At 39.0% G+C, this 19,880-nt stretch overlaps 1 protein-coding gene across 1 annotated transcript in view; it reads right to left on the reverse strand.

Annotated features, from left to right (window-relative positions):
* The window catches only part of ntsr1 (neurotensin receptor 1 (high affinity)), a 36,559-nt gene extending 23,017 nt beyond the window's left edge, over positions 1-13,542 (reverse strand). Inside the window, exon 1 of the mRNA XM_008412837.3 lies at positions 12,673-13,542. Coding sequence (XP_008411059.1) covers positions 12,673-13,341 — 669 coding nt within the window. The 5' untranslated portion in view covers positions 13,342-13,542. The remainder of the gene's footprint in view (positions 1-12,672) is intronic.
* Positions 13,543-19,880: the final 6,338 nt, after the last annotated feature.

Raw genomic sequence — 19,880 nt, forward strand, 5'->3', positions numbered from 1 at the left:
AGCAAATTAATATTTAAAATGAGCAAATGCACCAAATGCCAAAAACATCAACAACGACTTGGTAGAAATGAAAAATAAGTTAACAGTCATGAAGCATCTTACTGCAGAACACAGGATTCCTACTCTGGTAAAATAAAATAATAATCATAATAAAAACTTTTGTTACATTGAAATACTCTAAGTTTCAGTGTAACAGAACATTAACTAAAATGTGTGCATTTGTTTTACACAGAAACAAAGTCCCACTCGCCTCCTATGACTAAATTTTACTCACTGGACTTAGATTTCTTTTTGGTTGAGCCCCCAGGTTTCAGCATTACAGCACATATGAGTCGGTAAATATGTTCTGTTGGTGTTAACAGCCTGGTTGTCATGTCTGGGAGCTGCCTGTATGAATGATGCAGCATTAATATTCATCTCTCAGCTAGAGTTATTCTCAAGCGGTCCTTTCTTTATAAGATCTAAGGGTCTTAGTGTTTTAGCTCAAAACAAAATGTTAAACATGGTCAGGTACAACAAAATAACTCAAAATACGCATGTCTTTTTGGCTTACCAATAAATCTACGGTTTGTCAGATGTGAAAGGTAACTAACACAAATATTGACATAATTGTGGATGAATCACATATTTGAATCAATCTTTCATGCAAAATACAGACGTTTATATTATATTATATTATTGCCAGGATTGTGGTTAGAAAAGGACGCAAGTGCAGAGTGTCAGACTTCCAGACATTTGGGCCATGCAGAGTGTTTCTCTTAAGCCTTTTAAATACTCTCTTACATAAATCTTGATGAAAGGTGCTGTACAAGATTGCCACGGCTATGTATAATAGTAGCTTTGCCTTCCGTTTCTCTCTACTTTCTGTGTGCACATTATAATCTAGTGGCCCTGACGAGTCCATGAATACTGCAATCCTCATGTCAAACAGGAGCTCAGAGGCAAAGAACGCAAAACGTTCAAACCTGAGAAACATTCTGTTCTCTAGGATTCAAGGATTTTTTATTGCCATGCCACCTCAGCTTGTTTGACTCAAGTCCGAATTTCAGGCTCAATTTCCGAATTTCGTCCGAATTTGAGTACGAAATTCAAGTCTGAATTTCGAACCAAATTTGTACCGTTTATTGGATTTTAAGAATCTAATAAACAAATAAATATTAAAGTAATTTATGTGATATATAGTTACGTGTATTTAAAAAAGTGTGTGTGTGTCTATGAAGCTGAATTAGGTGCAGCTTGAGTTCAGTAGTCTGACGGTGTCACACAGTGATGCAGGTGCAGAGAATACTCTCCACCACACAGCAATAGAAGCTCCTCAGGACTAGATGGGAAGTGTTGGTATTCAAGATGAGGTCACTGGTGCGACAGCTGCTCCGATATTAACATCATGATGGACAGCCTGGTTTGTGTTTTCAAAGGATACAACCGAACTTTAACTAGAACTAAAGTAAAGACAAAGCAACAGCCACAACAGACACATGGTCTGTTCTAATCATTTCATTCACTGCTAACGTTTGGCTCCATCCACAACAAAACCACAACAAAAAAATTCTTTCCCGTTTTTAATTACATCTTTGATGTAAAGACGGTAATCAGCAAAACACCAGAGTGTCTGCTGTGGAATCACATCAGGAATATTAGCATTAATTAATACTAACTATTATTAATAATGAATGATACTAGGCAAACTGCAAGAATGAAAGTGCATAAATACATCTCAGTAATATTATATTGTTAGCAATGCTTCAAGATATTTTACTCAAGTAAAAGTGAAAAGCATCCATTGAAGAAATAAGTGTAAGAAAGCTTTTCGTAATAAGATTACTCAGAACCCGAGAAGCTGAAATAGCGTGCAATCTCTGGCACTTTAAAGACAAAAATAACAAAATGAATAATTATACATAAATAACATGAATACAAACTAACAAATCCAAGCAGAAGAAATCATTTTTCAAATGAATTATTTTCTATATTAAATGTATCAAACCAATACTTACAGAAGGTAATGTAAGCAGTAGTGGAAATGTGTAATAAAGACTATTTAGTAAAGTATACAAATATGCTCACTCATTATTTATTTTAGTTGTGTTTTGTGTTTGCCTTAAGACTCTGTAAGTCAGTTTAAGTATTGTGAATAACACATAATTACCAAGTCAAGTCCTAATTCTCTTGATGTAACATAAATTGTGAAAGTTTTTTTCTCAGTTTTTATTGTTTATTTATATTTCCAGTTTTCTAAACATCCAAATGAGCAACGAATACCCAGGCTTTAATGTTGTATTCTGGTGCTTTCTTTGACATAAAAATGTCTTTTATGAGATGCTGCTTCATTTACTGTTTCTTCATGTCTGTTTATTTTTTGAATCTTTACATGCCTGAGACGTGTCGTAAACTAACACTTTAGATCATTAATATGAAGAAACACTAAAAATTAGAAACTGCATAAAACGTTAAAGCTAAAGTCGTCCTAAACACGTGGAAGTCTTTTTCAAATATAAAAATATTTGTTCAACGACATTTTTTCTCCTGAGGATCTCGTCCCTCGTGATCCGCCTGACCCGGGTCTTTGTGTGTAAATAAACGGTATTCATCACACTTTCAGCAGGGAATAATCCAAATATTTAAACATTTATGACAGTGTTTAAACCAAAGTCTTTCCACAGCCAAATACAGCGTGTCCTGTGCTGTTTTATAGTTTCCAGCAGAAACAATCAGTGACGTAAATGAACCTGGTTTCTGTCTGGTGTTGTGTCTAACATGAACAACACAGAACTCAGTGCATTGAACTGAGTTGTGATCCTTTTGTTAACCTGTTCAAATTGAAATCCAAACAAGTGAAGTAAACAGTAATGACTAAAGCTTACAACAAAAACTCACTGGACAAAAAGTGGAAGAAAACAAATTAAGTTGCTCTGTTCTCAGGCTGAAAAATCAATTCAACTGTTTTCCCAATCAGAGTCTGAAAAGCAGATCTCTCCTCTTGAAATGTTATCTTTAACAAAAGAAAATACAATTCTAGTATGCATCCGTACACCATGTCAGAAAAATTATTTGATACGTATTTTATATTTATTATAGGTGTACTTGTCAATACATTAAGAATTAATAAGGTATTTTTTCCTTGTGTTCCAACATTTTTGGCTTTTAAACATTAACACTGTATTTACTGTATGTCTTTAAAACTGGGAGACATTATTCATTTCACTACTTGGCATTTTTTAATGGGTATATATGTTTTTTAAATAGATCATTTTGAATTTTGGACTTGAACTTTCTGCTTTTCGTGGTGACTGCTGTTTAGTTCATACTGCCACTGGGGGCTTGTTTTTCCATTTCTGTATTTTCTGTTTAAACTATTTGAAAAGAAAATCATAAAATCATACATTTGTGAAAAAAGTAGTCGAGAAGTAAAAAACATTTCTAGAGATGACACACTTGGCCCTGTCTTTATGCCAGACAAGCTTGGTTGCTTTACACAAAGCCATCCATCCATCCATCCATCCATCCATCCATCCATCCATCCATCCATCCATCCATCCATCCATCCATCCATCCATCCATCCATCCATCCATCCATCCATCCATCCATCCATCCATCCATCCATCCATCCATCCATCCATCCATCCATCTGCTGATACTAGATATTCTTCTTTTGAAGATATTTGAAGATATTTGACATGTAAAACTACTCTAAGGAAACCTCAAAATGTCCAGAATGTTTTTTGTTTTCATTGCAAAATACAACTTTACATTGGACCAGAATGAGATATGAACTTCTTGCAAAAGAAAAGTAACTTAATTTCCAGTACATCATCTCAGCCTTTGTTCCTATGTCTCAAAAACATGATCAGGGTTTAGATGCAGCTCATCCATTCAGTGAATGTGCCATTTTTCCTCTCTGGCTGATAGTTTGAGGGCTCAGATTTGAGCTGCTTTTTATACACACAGCCGTTCTGTATGGTAGGTGAACCAACAAGACCTTGGCCGGGTCGTCTCAGTGAGGCGACCCGGCCAGTTTATAGTGAACTGACTGTAGCCCTGGCAAATCTTTAAAGAAAAGCCTTCAGAGTTACTGCATTATGTCGCAACTGACATAACTTTGATATTTAGCAGATCCCTTGGAGTTGAAATCACTGCAGCTGTAAGGAGACATTTTTGGCTTGGGCTTAACGAGGAGACACTCAGGGGTTCAGTCCACCAGAACGTAAAAAAAGAACTCATCGTAATAATTAATCTTACTTAAAAATAGCTAAACGACAACTTTGGCTATTTTTAAGCCAAAGTTGGCTTAAAAATAGCCAACTTTGGCTTAAAAGTTGGCTATTTTTATAGTTTTGAAAGCACAGAGCATATCAGCTGGAAAGATGGAAAACAGAAAATAGGACATAAATTAAAATTCAGTGGAATTACCTCCAATTGATACAATCAGCATGTTTAAAGATTTGGTACACGACAGAGAGCTCAGCAGTTCAGTGCAGAGACAAACATCCACAGTTGCATCTCCTACTAAGGTCACTTTACAGTCACCAAGCAACCGGTGATGACTGCTTTTGGCTGCAGGTATGCAGCAGTACAGAGAGAAAAACCAGACATGCATGAGAAAAACATAACATTACACACATTGAAACCCCAGCTCGCACTAAAACCACCTTCCCTCACCCACGATGCTTCTTAAAATTATTCATGCTTCTACAACTTATCACATTTTGTCACAACTTCTCACATTTTGTAATTGTAAACGACAAAGAAGTGGTGTCAGATTTAAGCAGCTCTAGAATTTCTCTTTTGTAAAAAATAAATAAATAAATAAATAAATAAATAAATAAATAAATAAATAAATAAACACTTGCAAATGTTTGACTTGCATGCTTGTTTTAGTTGTATTTACACAGAATGTATTCAGTGAAATCTGGTATGTTTTCACACCTAGTGGTCAGGTGGACTTAGTTAGATTGGGGACCAAAATTGCACCATTTGTAGTTCACGTTCCCACCGCACCGTCAACCCAACCAAACTCTCTGAACAACCTGGTCCCGCCTTGATTATAGTGGCAATTTGCCAGGATTCACTGACGGAAATGACACAAAAAGACACTGAGTGCAGCTTCATTGTTCACAAAATGTAAACAACAATGAAATGGTGTCAGATTTAAGCAGCTCTAGGATTTCTCTTTTGTCTTTTGTAAGAAAAAATAAATAAATAAAAAAATAAACAGGGTCCATTTCACCTGCAAATGTTTGACTTGCATGCTTGTTTTAGTTGTATTTACACAGAATGCTCTGTGATTTGGTTCACTTCCTGCTTTTGGAGCCATTTCTGATCCACTTGCCATTCACATGAATTCAAACTGCACCAGAAATAACTTCAACCGAACCAAGACGCAGGTTTGTAGACAGACTAGATTTTGCTTTTTTTTTTTTTTTGTCTGCATCAAAGTATTATTGTTATGGGTTATAAAATGGTATTCCAAGCTTTGAGTATCTCACAGAAAATCAACCACCGTCTGTGAAAGAGCATAGTGCAACAGCAACAGCAAGGAAGAGTTCCCTCAAAAGTTTGCTACAGCCATGAAGCAAACATACAGAGGAGGACACACACCCATGAAAGAATATATCAGGACATTAGACATGACCCCAAAAACCATCACAACTATGAAACATGGTGGTTGGCAACATTATGCTCTGGAGAAATTTTCAGTAGGAGCAAGGAAATTGGATATGCATAGAGCTAATACAGATACAGATATGTGGCAAGATGCTCTTAGTCCATACTGATTGAGCTTGAGCTGGTTTTTACATGGATATAGACTAAATTTCAGTAGATTATGTAAATCTGGTCCCAAGTCTTCTGAAGAAGACCTGTTGGAAAAATGCTAACACTGTTGAAACTAACGCCACTCGGGGGGAAAAAACATGCATCGTAACCAAGCAAAGAAGGAATAATGCAAAAGTCTTTCCTCATGGATGAAGTGGAAGGTTTACAGTTCAAACTCACCATGCTGCACAAACAACTCGCCCCTTGCATCACAGCATGAAGCCACTTAATGTTGCAAAGGCAAACAAGCTCAAAAGTGCACAGGCTTCTCTCTAAGTGCACACTGAGGCGACGGAATAAAAACATTTATCTAACAGGAAAATATACAGAAACTATGGGAACTGGAGAAAGTTTACTTTCCTCCAATGGTGTGCTCTTTTCAATAATTTCCATGTATGCAGATTTATGTGCAGCTCTAGATCATAAAAGACAGTTCCACAGTTTCTAATTTTGTGGGTTTGACTGTTTTCTTATTTGGACTATTAAATTTGCTACTGATTTAAAGCAGGTCTGGTTACTAAATCTGAGTCCATATTTTCCACCTAACATTTTTCAAGAAGATGTTATTCATCTGTCAAAATAACATCTATGTCATATATGTTTCTTCAAGAGTGAAAAGAAGTCAGCACATCAGAAAAGACCGCACTCACGCCCAAACATGGAAACTCCAAGCACAAAAGCCTCGGTCAGGAAACCAGAACCTTTTAACTGCCCTAAAAAACATCAATACATTCAAAAGACAATTCTTCTCTGCTGTTAAGATGTAGAAATGGAACTACTTGACATAGATAATCTAGTGAAGTTGCCTTTTTGATGATGATTACGGTTTACTTTTAAAGCAGTAACCTTGCATGTGGAGCTCTGACCGAGCACAAACATGTATCTCCAAAAAGTCTGAAGATTTCTGTAATACGTTTTATTCCCACCTTCATTGTTGTCACAGTAAAATACCTCAAAATAATGTGTTTACATATTAAGTCAATTTTCCTCAATCTTAATCAGACCAAAGTTTTGCTATACGGTACTACACCAACACTTTTAAGGTGCTCTGTTTTCTTAAAGGGAGAACGCTGAGGGTAAACATTTAGAAACTGTCCCGCTGTCCAGACTGGACTGAAGATGAAACACTGAAAATGTCCACAAGAAGTGGCAGAGCACATGGTGGTTCTTGAAGAAGTTTAGGTACTTCAGTCTTTGCTGCAAATATCAAAAAAAAAAAAGGTCAGATTTAAAAAAAACAACAAAAAAACAATCTGAATAAAATGTAAAAAAAAATATTTAAAGCTGAGGACAGGACACATAGGAAACCCAGGACAATGCTACAGGAGGAAAAGACAAGAGATACGTAACTAAGTGGAGAAAACCATGTAGCTTCTGGAATCTAGACCAATAGAGAGACGAGAGTCAATTTGTGGAGTCTGGGTTTGATAGTTACCAAGACAACAGTACTTCTGACTCGTTTCCACTAGTGGCTACTCAGCACTGCTAGATTAAGCTGTACTCAGATATAAGGGGTTTCCAGTAGTAACAGCTATAGTACCCCAGCCCCTTTATTTGAAACCTTTGTCACTTTGCTTTCAAGCGTGCTGGAACTAAAGATGTGACATCAGAAAAATGTCGGTCACTGATTGGCTAGGGGCTAGAGCAGGGGTGGGCAATCCTCGTCCTCGAGGGCCGATGTCCAGCATCTTTTAGATGTGTCCCTGGTTCAACACACTTGAATCCAACAGCTGAATCACCTCCTAAGTGCAGTCAGGTTCTCCAGAGTCCTGCTAACGACCTAATTACTTGACTCAGGTGTGTTGAAGTTGAGACGCATCTAAAAGTTGCAGGAGACCGGCCGTCGAGGCCTGAAGTTGCCCATTCTTAGTGCTTCAGCATAATAATACATATTAGATCATTTTTATCCTCCTGTTGTGAGATGAATAATCTTAGTATGGAAAAACTTGATTGGCCAGAGTCCTAACCTCAAACTGACAGAAAACATCTGGGATGAATTGGAGGGGAACTTGTGACACAGTCCTTCATCAGTGTCTGACCTTACAAATGCTCTTCATTTGTAGATGACATTCGGCATTCTCCTAAAGCTTGCAGACATGCTTCTCAGAAGAGTTGAAGCTGCCAAACCTGCAGAATGCGGGCAAATGCTTTTCGCAAAGAAGCATTCATATTTATCAACATTAACCTGAGAGGGGACAAGCAGATCAGTATGAGGCAACGTGGTGAATCCACATTAAACTGCACTCGTATTTTATGAATTAATAACACATGTAATTATCTGGAACAGACTGAGGAAGGATTTATATATTAGCAGCAGGTATTAACTGGCCAGGCAGGAACAGAAATCATCACATCCAGTCAGCTTTCCACTGACTGCATGATAATGATGATAAATGTATGTGTGTGGGTGTGTGTGTGTGTGTGTGTGTGTGTGTGTGTGTGTGTGTGTGTGTGTGTGTGTGTGTGTGTGTGTGTGTGTGTGTGTGTGTGTGTGTTTGTGCACGTGTGCGTGTGTGTTTGGAGTGTATGCCTAATTTCTTTATTCTTGTCTTATAACTGTTACTTGTGTCTGTCTGTCAAATATTCACGGTGGGCTGTTGTGAAAATGGCACTTAACATACAACCGTGACGCCTAGTCAAAGCTTAAAATTATAGTAATTAACCACAGCTGAGACGCATAGCTTATTTATCTCTTATTTTACCCTTTTTACCTTTAGTATAAAACCAAAGCATAATAATAACTGTCAGACATATCGTTTTATTTCGGTTGAATCTAGCTGATCCACAACAGATGACAGGAGTGCAGGAACAACTCGGGATGAGAGCGACACAGTGTCTGTTAGTTTAAACACAGAATCACACACAGTACTTTACAGATTAGAGTAGACTGTCAGGTCAGAAAGAGACAAATAAGAAAGAAGCAACATTGATGCAGTGGATGCAGATGCTGATTTCTTTGAGCAAAAAAGAAAAGAAAAATGTCATATTCATATCCTTTCCTAGATTCCCATTCTCATCAATATCACTATTAGGAACTGTGATGCAACTTTTTATATGCAGGTAACTTCAAGTGCCATCTACTGGAAGAGGCAGCGGCAGCAGGCAAGACAGGAAGTGCTAAAGTGTGAGTTAAATTGACTTCCAGCAGCCTCTGTTATCAGACTATATATGAAAAGCTGCACTTGCTGTGTTATTTTACAGAACTTGTCTTTTAGTGTCCTGCCATTGCTTTACAGCTGATTTTGTTTCTTAATTATTCTGCATCGATACTTAATCAATTGCAATGGTGGCAGCATTTCTCCACCATAACATTTTCTGTTATAAAGTCTTTTGATTCTTTTTTGGGGTTTTTTGACCGTTCCTTTTGTTTCACTGTTACGATCTTTGATTGAAATGTTATTTAATTGACATTTTATTGCATAAATTTAAAGGGGCATTTCATGTCCCTATTGTGCTCTACAATATGTTATAATATTATTACTTCATCAAAAGCATACCTGGAGTTTTGGCTTGATTTTTTTGTGCATGTTTGAGAAATCCTTTAACTTCTATGGCAACCATTCAACTGTTTAAAAACACTTGGGTAGATCTAGCTCCATCTTCCTCAAGATCGCAGTTTCCAAGGTTCCCAGAGCAGTCCTCCCCCAGGACTCCTTCAGACTAGCCAGTGGCAATCAGCAAATTACTTGTGGAAACGTGCATCTGCCGAATTCTATCATGAATTCGGCAGATGCCAAATTCTATCAGGAAGTGTAAGAATTCCTGATAGTTCTCAGTGCAAAGCTGGTAAAATATTGTTAAAGGGTTAATAGAGGAGCCATGTTAAGATGACTTCCTGAAGGCGGAGTTTCAGAGAGAGCAGGAGATTTTAAAGAGACAGAGACCCAATTTAAAGGTGTTAAATTACAAAGTCAAATTTCTTCTATGTCATATTTGATTTATACAGTATTTTTGTAACAACTCCAGATAAAATAGTTATTTGTTAATTTTACAAAAAGGCTAAATGTGCCTGGAAATTTAATAATGGTGCCCCTTTAAACAAACATATTTTATGTATGAAAATGATTCCTTGTGTATTCAGTGATGAATGTTTGTGTGAGATTTTACACCAAACGAAGACAAACAAAGCAAGAAATGTGCCCACTGTAGTTCATTCCAAATAGATATAACTTTTCCATAATTAATAAATGCCAACTCTGGAAACGTCAGGATTTTGTTTTTAACTAAAATAGTCATCTTCCAAGTGTTGCATGTCTGCCAGCCACGAGTCTGGTTTTCAGAGGGAATTTTCGATCCGCTGCATTATTTATTTTTGCCATTTACGGTGCAGATTAAGCAGCGAAAGAATTCAAGAAGGCTGGACAATCACCCTGAGCAGAGTTCACTCTGTGCTCCTATTAATCCACAAAGGACCGTTCTCCATCTTCCTCCCTCCCCTCTGCACTTTGTCTTTCCAAACATCTACAAGTCTAGTGAGGCACACATGTACCGTCTCGCCGCTCAAAGTTACTGATTGTTGTGGAAAGAGGCTAAATGCGTAGCGCCTCTGGTGCTACAACCATCAGACACAACCTCTCAGTGCATGCAAACACCAGAAACGCATGAGCTCTTAGAAAATTCTGTGCAAGGTATGGGCTGTCTTGGTAACTGATTATTCTGTAGAATTAATATTTTGGAAGAGATTTTCATCTGTGAAGCGAAAATATATGCTTGTGCCTTTTCTATGTATGAATTTACAATCTTTTAGCAACACCGCAGCTCCAGTTGGTGATTATTATGTTGGCATGTTGAATAGAAGAAGAACAAAGACAAGACAGAGGGAATGAGGGGACGAGGCAAACAGCATGTTGATGCAGAGGAGCAAGTTGGCACAGAGCAGCAAAAAAATCCCCAAAAAACTGTGGCAGTATTTTATCTAATCATCTCGGCAATTTATAATCCAGTGAAGCAAAATTCAGTGTTTCTCAGCTAATCTTACACCATCAATGACAAAATAAGACATCAAAGAGAGATGAAAGCAGTGGAAAGTCTCCATACAGTGTGACGAACATTTGGGTTAGAACAATCAAAAGTTGGTTATTACAGCTTGAAACTAGCGATCAGCCCTGAACTCTGAGTCCAGCTTGATTTGTCCAACAAATCAACCCTCCAACAAATCAATCCTCCAGCTGCAGCTGATCCAGAACGCTGCTGCTCGTGTTCTGACTAAAATGAGGAAGATAGAGCACATAACACCAGTTTTAAAGTCCCTACAGTGGCTCCTGTAGCTCAAAGAATAGAGTTTAAAATACTGTTTTTAGTTTATAAACCACTGAACAGTTTAGCACCACAGTACATTGTGGTGCTAAACCATTAACATTAAGGATTTACTATCTCTTGCCTTTAAGTCAGCGCAATGTAAAGATGGTAGGAAGAGGAAAGAGGATAAGAGGAGAAGCAGCTGCAGCATTTAACAGACAAAAATGTTAGACCAAGAGAAGGAGACCTGAAGACAGACATGAATCAAAAACTCATTATGTGCCACATCTGTTGCTCTGAGGCCACCCAAAGGTCAGTGAAACCTCCTGAATTTTTCAAGTGGAGTTCTTTATAAGCAGAATGGATTTTATAAAACATAGTAAATTTGAGAAACTCCTTATATCTTAGATCTTAGTGTACTAATGTGTGAGCAAACTTGTTTGTTTGGTCAAAACAACTTGTGTATTATTTGTTGTTTGCAGAATTCCTAATTTAATTTTACACAATAATTTCAAAATTGTAAATTTCATATTGTGTAAGTCATTTGAAAATTGCCACCATTCCATGTAGAGGACACACAGTCCTCTGTGTTAGTAAAATTCTCTCATTCCTCTCATGGGAGGTTTACACTCTTGCCATCTGGTTGGCAATATCGCTTCATTAGATCAAGAAGAGACAAAATGTGCATTAATATTCATTCATTGTGGCAATAAGAATGCTAATTACAAAATAACAATTCAATTACAAAAGAAAAGGTTTTCAGATCTCCAACCCTAAATATGTTATTTTTGACATTAGTTAAGGATTTCTTAAGTGACATTCTATTTAAAGATTATAATAAACACCAGCAGGCCGTAACTCTGGACCAATAATTAATCAAAAAGCCAATTTCTGCTCACTATGTGAAGCCTGATGCTTAAATTCAGATTTTATTATGCAACCGGTGTCCTGAAGAAGCCTGTTTTAACAAAGCTATAGAGTATTGTATACAAAAGAGAACATTTTTTTAAAATACCTTTTTATCATTACAATAAATACAATTAAATTTTAACTCCTTATCGCCCAACCTTAAATAGAAGTGAACAAAATAGCTTGATCACACCTCAGCACAGATGGATTTAACCTTAAATCATTTTATTCACTTTAGATGAAAAAAGAAAATTCATGATTTTTTTTTAATATGTTGATGATGTTTGAAACAATGCTGATTTATGGTACAGTTAATGTCAGATTTTAACAAAATAAACCCTATTACATAACATTGTAAATTCCTGTGCAGTCTTATGTCCGCACACATCAGAGCGCAAACTGGAATCGGACACACAGCCGTGCGTAAAGCCTTCACTCCACAGTTTAAACACAAATTTCATCATCGCATTCCTCCGTCTCTCACAACACACACTCCGTCCTTTCACAGCTGGTTATTCTATAAGTTCTGACGTATAAATATTTGCAGTGAATATCTCAGGCTCCATACCTCACGCTGCGCAAAGACCAGCAGCTGAGACGGAAGCGCAAAAGCCACTCACATCCAGCAGCTGGAAGTACACACACACACACACACACACACACACACGCAAACACACGCAGGCGCGCGCGCGCACACCATCTCCACCCACCTGCAGCACGGTCTTCATGGTGACAGCGGAGACGATGGTGGTGCAGATCTTCTCCCCGTTGCGGGTCATTTGGCCCATGATGAAGAGCATCGGAGTGGCGAGCGCGAAGGACGCGATCCACATGGCGCTGATAAGCTTCTTAGTGCGGCTACGGGACATGATGCTCTTCGCTTTGAACGGGTGGCAGATGGCCATGTAGCGCTCCACGCTCAGGCTGGCGATGTTGAGCGCGGTGGCGTAGGAGCAGCTGTCCCGCAGGAAGTAGTAGCCCCTGCACACGGCGTCCCCGAACACCCACGGGTGGTGGAACCAGATGAAATTGTAGAGCTCGATGGGCATAGAGAGGACGAGGATGAGCAGGTCCGACACGGCCAGGCTGGCCAGGTGGTAGTGCACGGTGCTCTGGAGGTTCTGCAGGCTCTTTTTGGTCAGCAGGGTGTACAGGGTGATGGAGTTCCCCAGAGAGCCGACGGCGAACAGAGCCACGTAGATGATGGTGACTATCACCTTGGAGTAGATGTCGGTGTTCACCTCCAGGTCTTCTTCCTCCGGTCTGGGAGCGCCCGTGTCGTTCCCAACGGTAGACAGCGACTTGTTTCCAAACAGCCGCTGCGCCAGCGCGCCAAAGCCTGCCAGGTTGCGCTCCGAGAGCGTGAAGTTTAACTCCATTCTGCTTTTAAATATGAAGCACGCAAGGATCACGATCTGTGCGCTGATCCGTGAGCTGCCGCTGCTTGAGGAAAGCCGAACCGATGCGTGGAGGTCGGAGCGCAGCTGCTTTTATATTTGGCACAGCAGGAAGGCGCGCTCGCTATTGGCGCTGCTTTGATGACGCGTGGACAGTTAGTGAGAGTTTCATCTGTGAATGGGCAGATTATCAATACATTTTGGAAAGTTGTTCCCAGTAGTGGAACTAGACTTTTAGAAAGAGGTGGTCAAAGGGGGGATGAGACTTTATTTGTGGGGCGGGGAGACAAATACTAATGAAAGGAAAATCTTCAGTTTCTATACGCTGGCAAGTAAAGAAATAAATATTGAGCTTTAAAGTGGATGTTGCAATTTTTATTTTATTTTTTTTAAATGTGGGACTTAAAAAAATTACCAGGGTCTTTGATGCCCTACTTTTGATTAATTAATGACGTAGATTTTAACGCGTTCAAAATATCAACACTATTATTTGAGTAATCTAGATGACAGATTCAAAACAACACATGTCTTAGTTGAGCTCATTTAGCAGCAAAGGGATTTTGGAACTGAAAATGTCTCCTCGTTTATTCATCAATGGCTTTTGATTAAAAATGTGATTTCAGTTAATTAATAACAGACCCTGCAGTTAACTTGATTAAATATATGAATCCAGTCCCACCACTAAAAAAAAAACAAACTTGATTGAGTTTTTTTTTCAACCCAGCATTAGATTATGAAGAAGCAGAGAACAATCCCAAGCGTTTGAAGAAATGTCCCCTTTAAGATCTTTTTCTCATCCAAAAGGATTTAATTTAATAATGCAGAAGCATTTTAATTAAGAAGAGTTTTTGCAGGGTATTCCTCTTTTCCTCTGTCACAGAAATGCAGAGAAATAATGTCAGACGACAACCGTAGAGCTCACCTCAATGCATCACAATGCGCTCAGGACCTCATTCATGGCTGGGTCTCCTTTGCTAATGATCCACTCACAGCATGCAGAGATATTATCGCTGGATGGGAAGAGAGGAAATGTTGATCTAATGGTTACTTGGCAATAGCCGGCACAGTTCAAACCAGTGTTGCAAAGCAGCTCTGCCTCTTTACTGCCAACAAACCTAACAGAAAACAGGTTGTTTCTTCCCTGCTCTTTAGCAGCCGGCGGTGTGTCTGCAGCTCTTCCCATGCTGTGGATAACTTCATTTCTTTTACTGGGCCTCTGAGCACACACTCAATCACGTTTATTGCTGCCACTCACAAATGGTTCTCATCTACGGTAAGGCACCTGTTTGGGTGCTGCATGCAACGTCTTTCGAGGGATTCACGGCCGCTGATATTTTTCAAACTGATACATAAGAAGTCTGTCTACCTGAGGGCTTCTGTTTGTCACTGGGAAACGCAAATAGATATGATGCTGGAAAACAAACTGGGACATTTTGTGGTTAAAGATTAGTCGACATTTTTGTCCCTCAACACATCTTCACAGTTGTTCAAGGTCCTTTCATTCTCCCTAAATGAAAATTATTCCAGCAGAACACAAAATAAAGTATGGTGGCTTGAAAATGAAATTTGAAAGCTCACCAAAGGTTACTCTGTGCAATGTGTTAATGCACCATTTCAGTACAAGGTTAAAAACAATGTGGATATTAAAGAATGACTGCCGGGATATGAGATGAAAGTTTTATTTTATTTTTTTCATTTAAGTGAGTTGAGGAATTCTGTTTTAATTTTTTTTTATATAACTGTGTGAGGAAACACTGCTGTAGCAGTAACACAAATGCAAAGTGAAAAATTATTACTTTATATCAAATTGACATTTTATGAACATCTCATTTTTTCCCCAGGCTGCTGGTGTACTATTCCTTGCCTTGCAGTGTGTGATGGTGTGGGTGGTAATACACATACAATAAATCACATTTATTGAAACGTAAAGACTTTTCAAGCTTATGATGCGTTTGATTTATTTGTATTACACTCCCATTTTAATGTGTTTACTGGGATGAAGGGTGTAATGTGGACAGTCTGCTGCTGCATCAGGACAAGAGAAAGTTTTTGTTGAAACCTCAGTCTGCAGATGCCCCTTTGTGATCAAATACTTATGAGTTGAATATGAAGTCGGCTGAAAATGATAATCAGAAAGTAGGTCAGACTGTGCTGCTGCTGGAGAATCTCCGAGAGTTTAACCTGCTCAACTGAGGGAATCGTCATCAGAGCAGATAGTTTCTGTACTGTGCAGCATAAGACTAAAGTGCAACTAATCCCCCTGTGAAAGCGTAAACCCAAATTTTGAAAATTTCCAACAAACTGGGTGGAACCAAGAGGTGGAGAGGCACGGCTGAGTTCAGGGATGAGCGGGAGGGTAAAGTGCGGCTGGAGGAAAGAGGCACTTATAAACTTTATCGTTATATTTTGTGATTTTTCAAGACACCTCTAAAGACTATATATATATATGTATATATATAAATCAAGCAACTTTCCTCTGTTTTGCTGGAGACTTAGTAAAATTTTGTGTTTTAGCATTGATTGAGGATAAAAACATAAGGAAGCACTCAAATACTGCTACAGGAAATTTTTGTATGCATCTCTCTTTAGAAACAACAAACTGTGGCATTTAAAAAAGATGTGGGGACCAAAGCTGCCTGTTGTGTATGAGCTCTGGGGACGTCAATTACACAGCATGCGCTAGACAATGGAAGGGACTTAGGTTTTTAAGTACACACATATAATTGCATGCCTTTGTGTGCAAAAACAATTATGCTGCCCACAACTTACATCCGAAGCAAAACATCTATGCATAGGAACTACTCTTGATCAAACTTACCAAAATACCTGGCTTAGCGTTTTACACAAAAATGATGCAAATTTCATCTCAAAATGTAACGTTGTGCACCACTGGGAGTATTTCTAATCAAGAGTAGTCTTAGCAGTCTTGTGGACTACAACAGACCTACAACAAAGACAACTGACTTTGGCTCCGTTTTTCCTGAAGATGTTTCCACACCCGTCTTTGACTGAAAGCCTCCAGGTTCGACAATCTCCTGGATGTGTGCTGAAACGTCTCCAAGCGGAACGCCTTCCCTTTTATTCCATAAATCCAAAAGCTTAACTCGATAATTTGCTATGCAGAACACATCAAGTAGTTTGTCTGATGCAGCTGCTACTGTTCTGCTGTCACTGTTCAGCAGCAGGTAAATCAAATCTACAGCTGTCTTTAACAGATGCCACAGGAAAATATTAAGCACCCACACATGAAGAATCTAAGTCTATTTTTATTATGCCAATAAAATGACTAAACCTTTAAACCTTTCACTACTGAGACTAAGGAGGATATTGCCACATGTTGCTTTTCAAGAAGATCCTATTTAACAAAGGCCCTACTATTAAAAACAGTTTTTAACACTTATGTGTCAATGGTAAAACTTAGATGACAAAAAAATGTTGATCACATTAGATGAGTAGGTGTGAGTTTATCTGTCAAGTTTGATCTTGAGCTGCATCTATCTAAGCTAGTTAGCTAGCTAAAGATAGCTAGTTAAAGCTGAAATCAGATATTTACACAGCTCTGTGTAATTTAGCTAATTTAGTTCACAATGCAGTATTTATTTGAGTCTATTTTTGTGTTATTTTAGGCAAGAAAAATTATGCTTCATTTGAGAAAACTACTTCCACTTTGATTGCCCTCAAACAGGATGGACACCAGCAATTGGTGAATGACAATTTGATCTGCCGAAGTGTTGAAGTCCTAATCCAGTCAGTTGAGTTGCATTTCAATAGTAACAGAAGAAAAGGGTGGTAGAGGCTGGAAATCGTTGCTTTGCTTTCTGCTTTACTGTTGCCGATCAAGTAAAAAAAAAAAAAAAGTGAGAGATCAAAATATGGTTTGTAGGTTTCAGCTCAGGATACTGATTGGCAAGCTGATCTCACTGGGCTTCTGCTTTTGTACCACACTGTGCAACTACATGTTGAGCTTCCTCACTAACACACGTTTCCATCACAGTTGTTTTCTGAGGCTGAACACAGAATCCCCTCAGGACTGGGCACCTCCTGTTCTCTTTGCACACCCCTGGGTTCAGACATACAGAGAAAAATATTGCGAAGCTTCGTGGAGACGCCAAAACCATGAGAATGAGACTAGCAAAGGGATGAGACTGTTTGGAGGAAGTCAGGAAGCTCAGAGTATCAGTTGTACTGCAGATAGAGCTGCTGCTATGAAGCCTGAGAGAACAAAATATCCCTTTGATTTTTATAAGAAAGGCTAAAATTAGTCTAGTAAATCAAGGTAAGTACCTGCAATGATCTCTCAGCTAATGTTTGCTATAAATGTAATCTAAGTTGAGGCTTTTTCAAACCTCAGTCTGATGGACTCGGTTCAGTCTGGGACTGACCCACTGAACCAGACTGACCGGGACTCAGTCTGGTTCACTGAAATGTGTCAAACAAACCAAATCCTCCGAGCAACCTACTCACCTCCTCACCTGTGGTGGCGCTGCACCAAGAGCCACTGAAGGAAACAACAGGAAAATGTTTGAGCACAACTTCCTTCTTCACAGTGACGTCAGACTTTAGTGGTTGTAGACTTTCTCTTTTGTCTTTGGCAAATGTGCCAAACAAACATTCCTCAACAATGGGCTCAGCAGGAGTCACTTCTCCAACTAGTGGTAGACAGACGTGTTTGTTTTGGTTGTATTTTCCCAGAATGCCCTGCACTTGAACAGCTCTGCATAGTCAAGCCAAACTGTCGAAATCGATTCTCAGAATCAGAATCTTGTTTATCAGTCAGAGCAGGGACAATAGTTTTGAGGGGCAAATGTCCAAGGCTGTGGACTGAATATGCTGGACCCTTTGGCCTGCTCCCTGATTTTGGAGCGGTCTCTACTTGGCAACCTCATATGCATTCAATCCACAACAACGTTCACTTCATCTGAACCAAGCCTTAGTGTGCATCCGCACCAGGCCTGTTTAGTCTGCTTTAATTGAACTCTAGTTCATTTGTCTAGAAAGTCCAGTTCATTTGAGGAGATGTGAATGCGTATTCAAACTCTGATGCAGTTGCTGTCACTACAACATGCTATCTGCTCGACATCATGTTGTAGGTTATAGGAATATCGCATCAAAAATTGGCAACGACACTCAAAATAGTGTTGCAGTTGTAGCACAACTCTGCACAGCTGAAATGCAGAAAGCTGGATTTCCAGAGTTTGTCTGTCCTGTTTCGCCCTCGTCACTTCTGCCAAATTGGAGAAATTCAGCAGCACAGAACAGCAGAAAAAGACAGTTTTCTAAAGAACACAATCGAAATGTTTTATATAAAGAAATGCATTTTTTTTGCCCACCCAGGTTCATTTGTGCCATTTAACATCTAAGCTACTACATAGGAACCATTGGCTCTCTCTCTTTCATCTCTCACCAACATCCTTGCTTTCTGTCGTTTGTTAGTGCGAATGATTTCAGTATTGCTGCAGCTGATAACTTGTGTCTCATGCCAAGAAGTAAAGTATCCCCCACATATCAGTGAGATTCATCTTTCCCATCAACGTTAAAAGATTTCTTTGCTGGCTGGACATCTGCAGCAGAAAACAAATCACATATCTTACTTTGAAGTCTTTCTATTCTTTGAAGTTGTCTCTCTTAGATTAAGACTTCTCTGCTGAGAGCATGTGAAGAGCGCATTCCTGTTGTTTACTGAAGCCTGCGCATGATGTCTCTGTTCTCAGAAAAATACTTAGACAACTAAACTGTGTCTGTTGTGTCTGTCATGCGCCGAAAGTCCAGCTTAACATGAAACCTAAACACTTTTTGGGAAAAATATTTCATGATACCTCCAGTGTTACAATTACACCTTTATCTTGTATTTGGTAGAGTTTGGAGTTTAAAGGTATGTAAACAAAGCTATTTCCACCTTGAATCTGCCGGGTGTAGCTGTTCCCTCTGGCACAACTGATTAATATATGGGTAGTACCAGCTTAGGATCTCGATTGAACCGGCTTGGTTGGAGAAAAGGGAACACAATGTAAACTAATTTGAGTTGACAGACAGAGAGGTTAACTGTTAACATCATTGGAAAGGTTTTATGAACTGATTTGGTAGACGAGCTAAATTAGCTTGGTAGAGCTGATTTAGCTTGTACCCATGTTTCCATCCATCCATCCATCCATCCATCCATCCATCCATCCATCCATCCATCCATCCATCCATCCATCCATCCATCCATCCATCCATCCATCCATCCATCCATCCATCCATCCATCCATCCATCCATCCATCCATCCATCCATCCATCCATCCATTCATTTTCTATACACCCTTGTCCCTCAGTGGGGTTGGGAAGGTTGCTGGTGCCCATCTCCAGCTGACGTTCTGGGCGAGAGGCGGGGTCACCCTGGACAGGTCGCCAGTCTGTCGCAGCCCATGTTTACATATGGATGTAAACATTGGCACATCCACATTAATAAATTCCATAATATTATAGACTTTAAAGTGAAGTCTTCATTTTTTTTTCAGCATAAAAGCAGATAATTTTCAGT

This window comes from Poecilia reticulata, chromosome 7 (assembly GCF_904066995.2).
Source record: "Poecilia reticulata chromosome 7, P_reticulata-male-v2, whole genome shotgun sequence".
NCBI classification, from domain to species: Eukaryota; Metazoa; Chordata; class Actinopteri; order Cyprinodontiformes; family Poeciliidae; genus Poecilia; species Poecilia reticulata.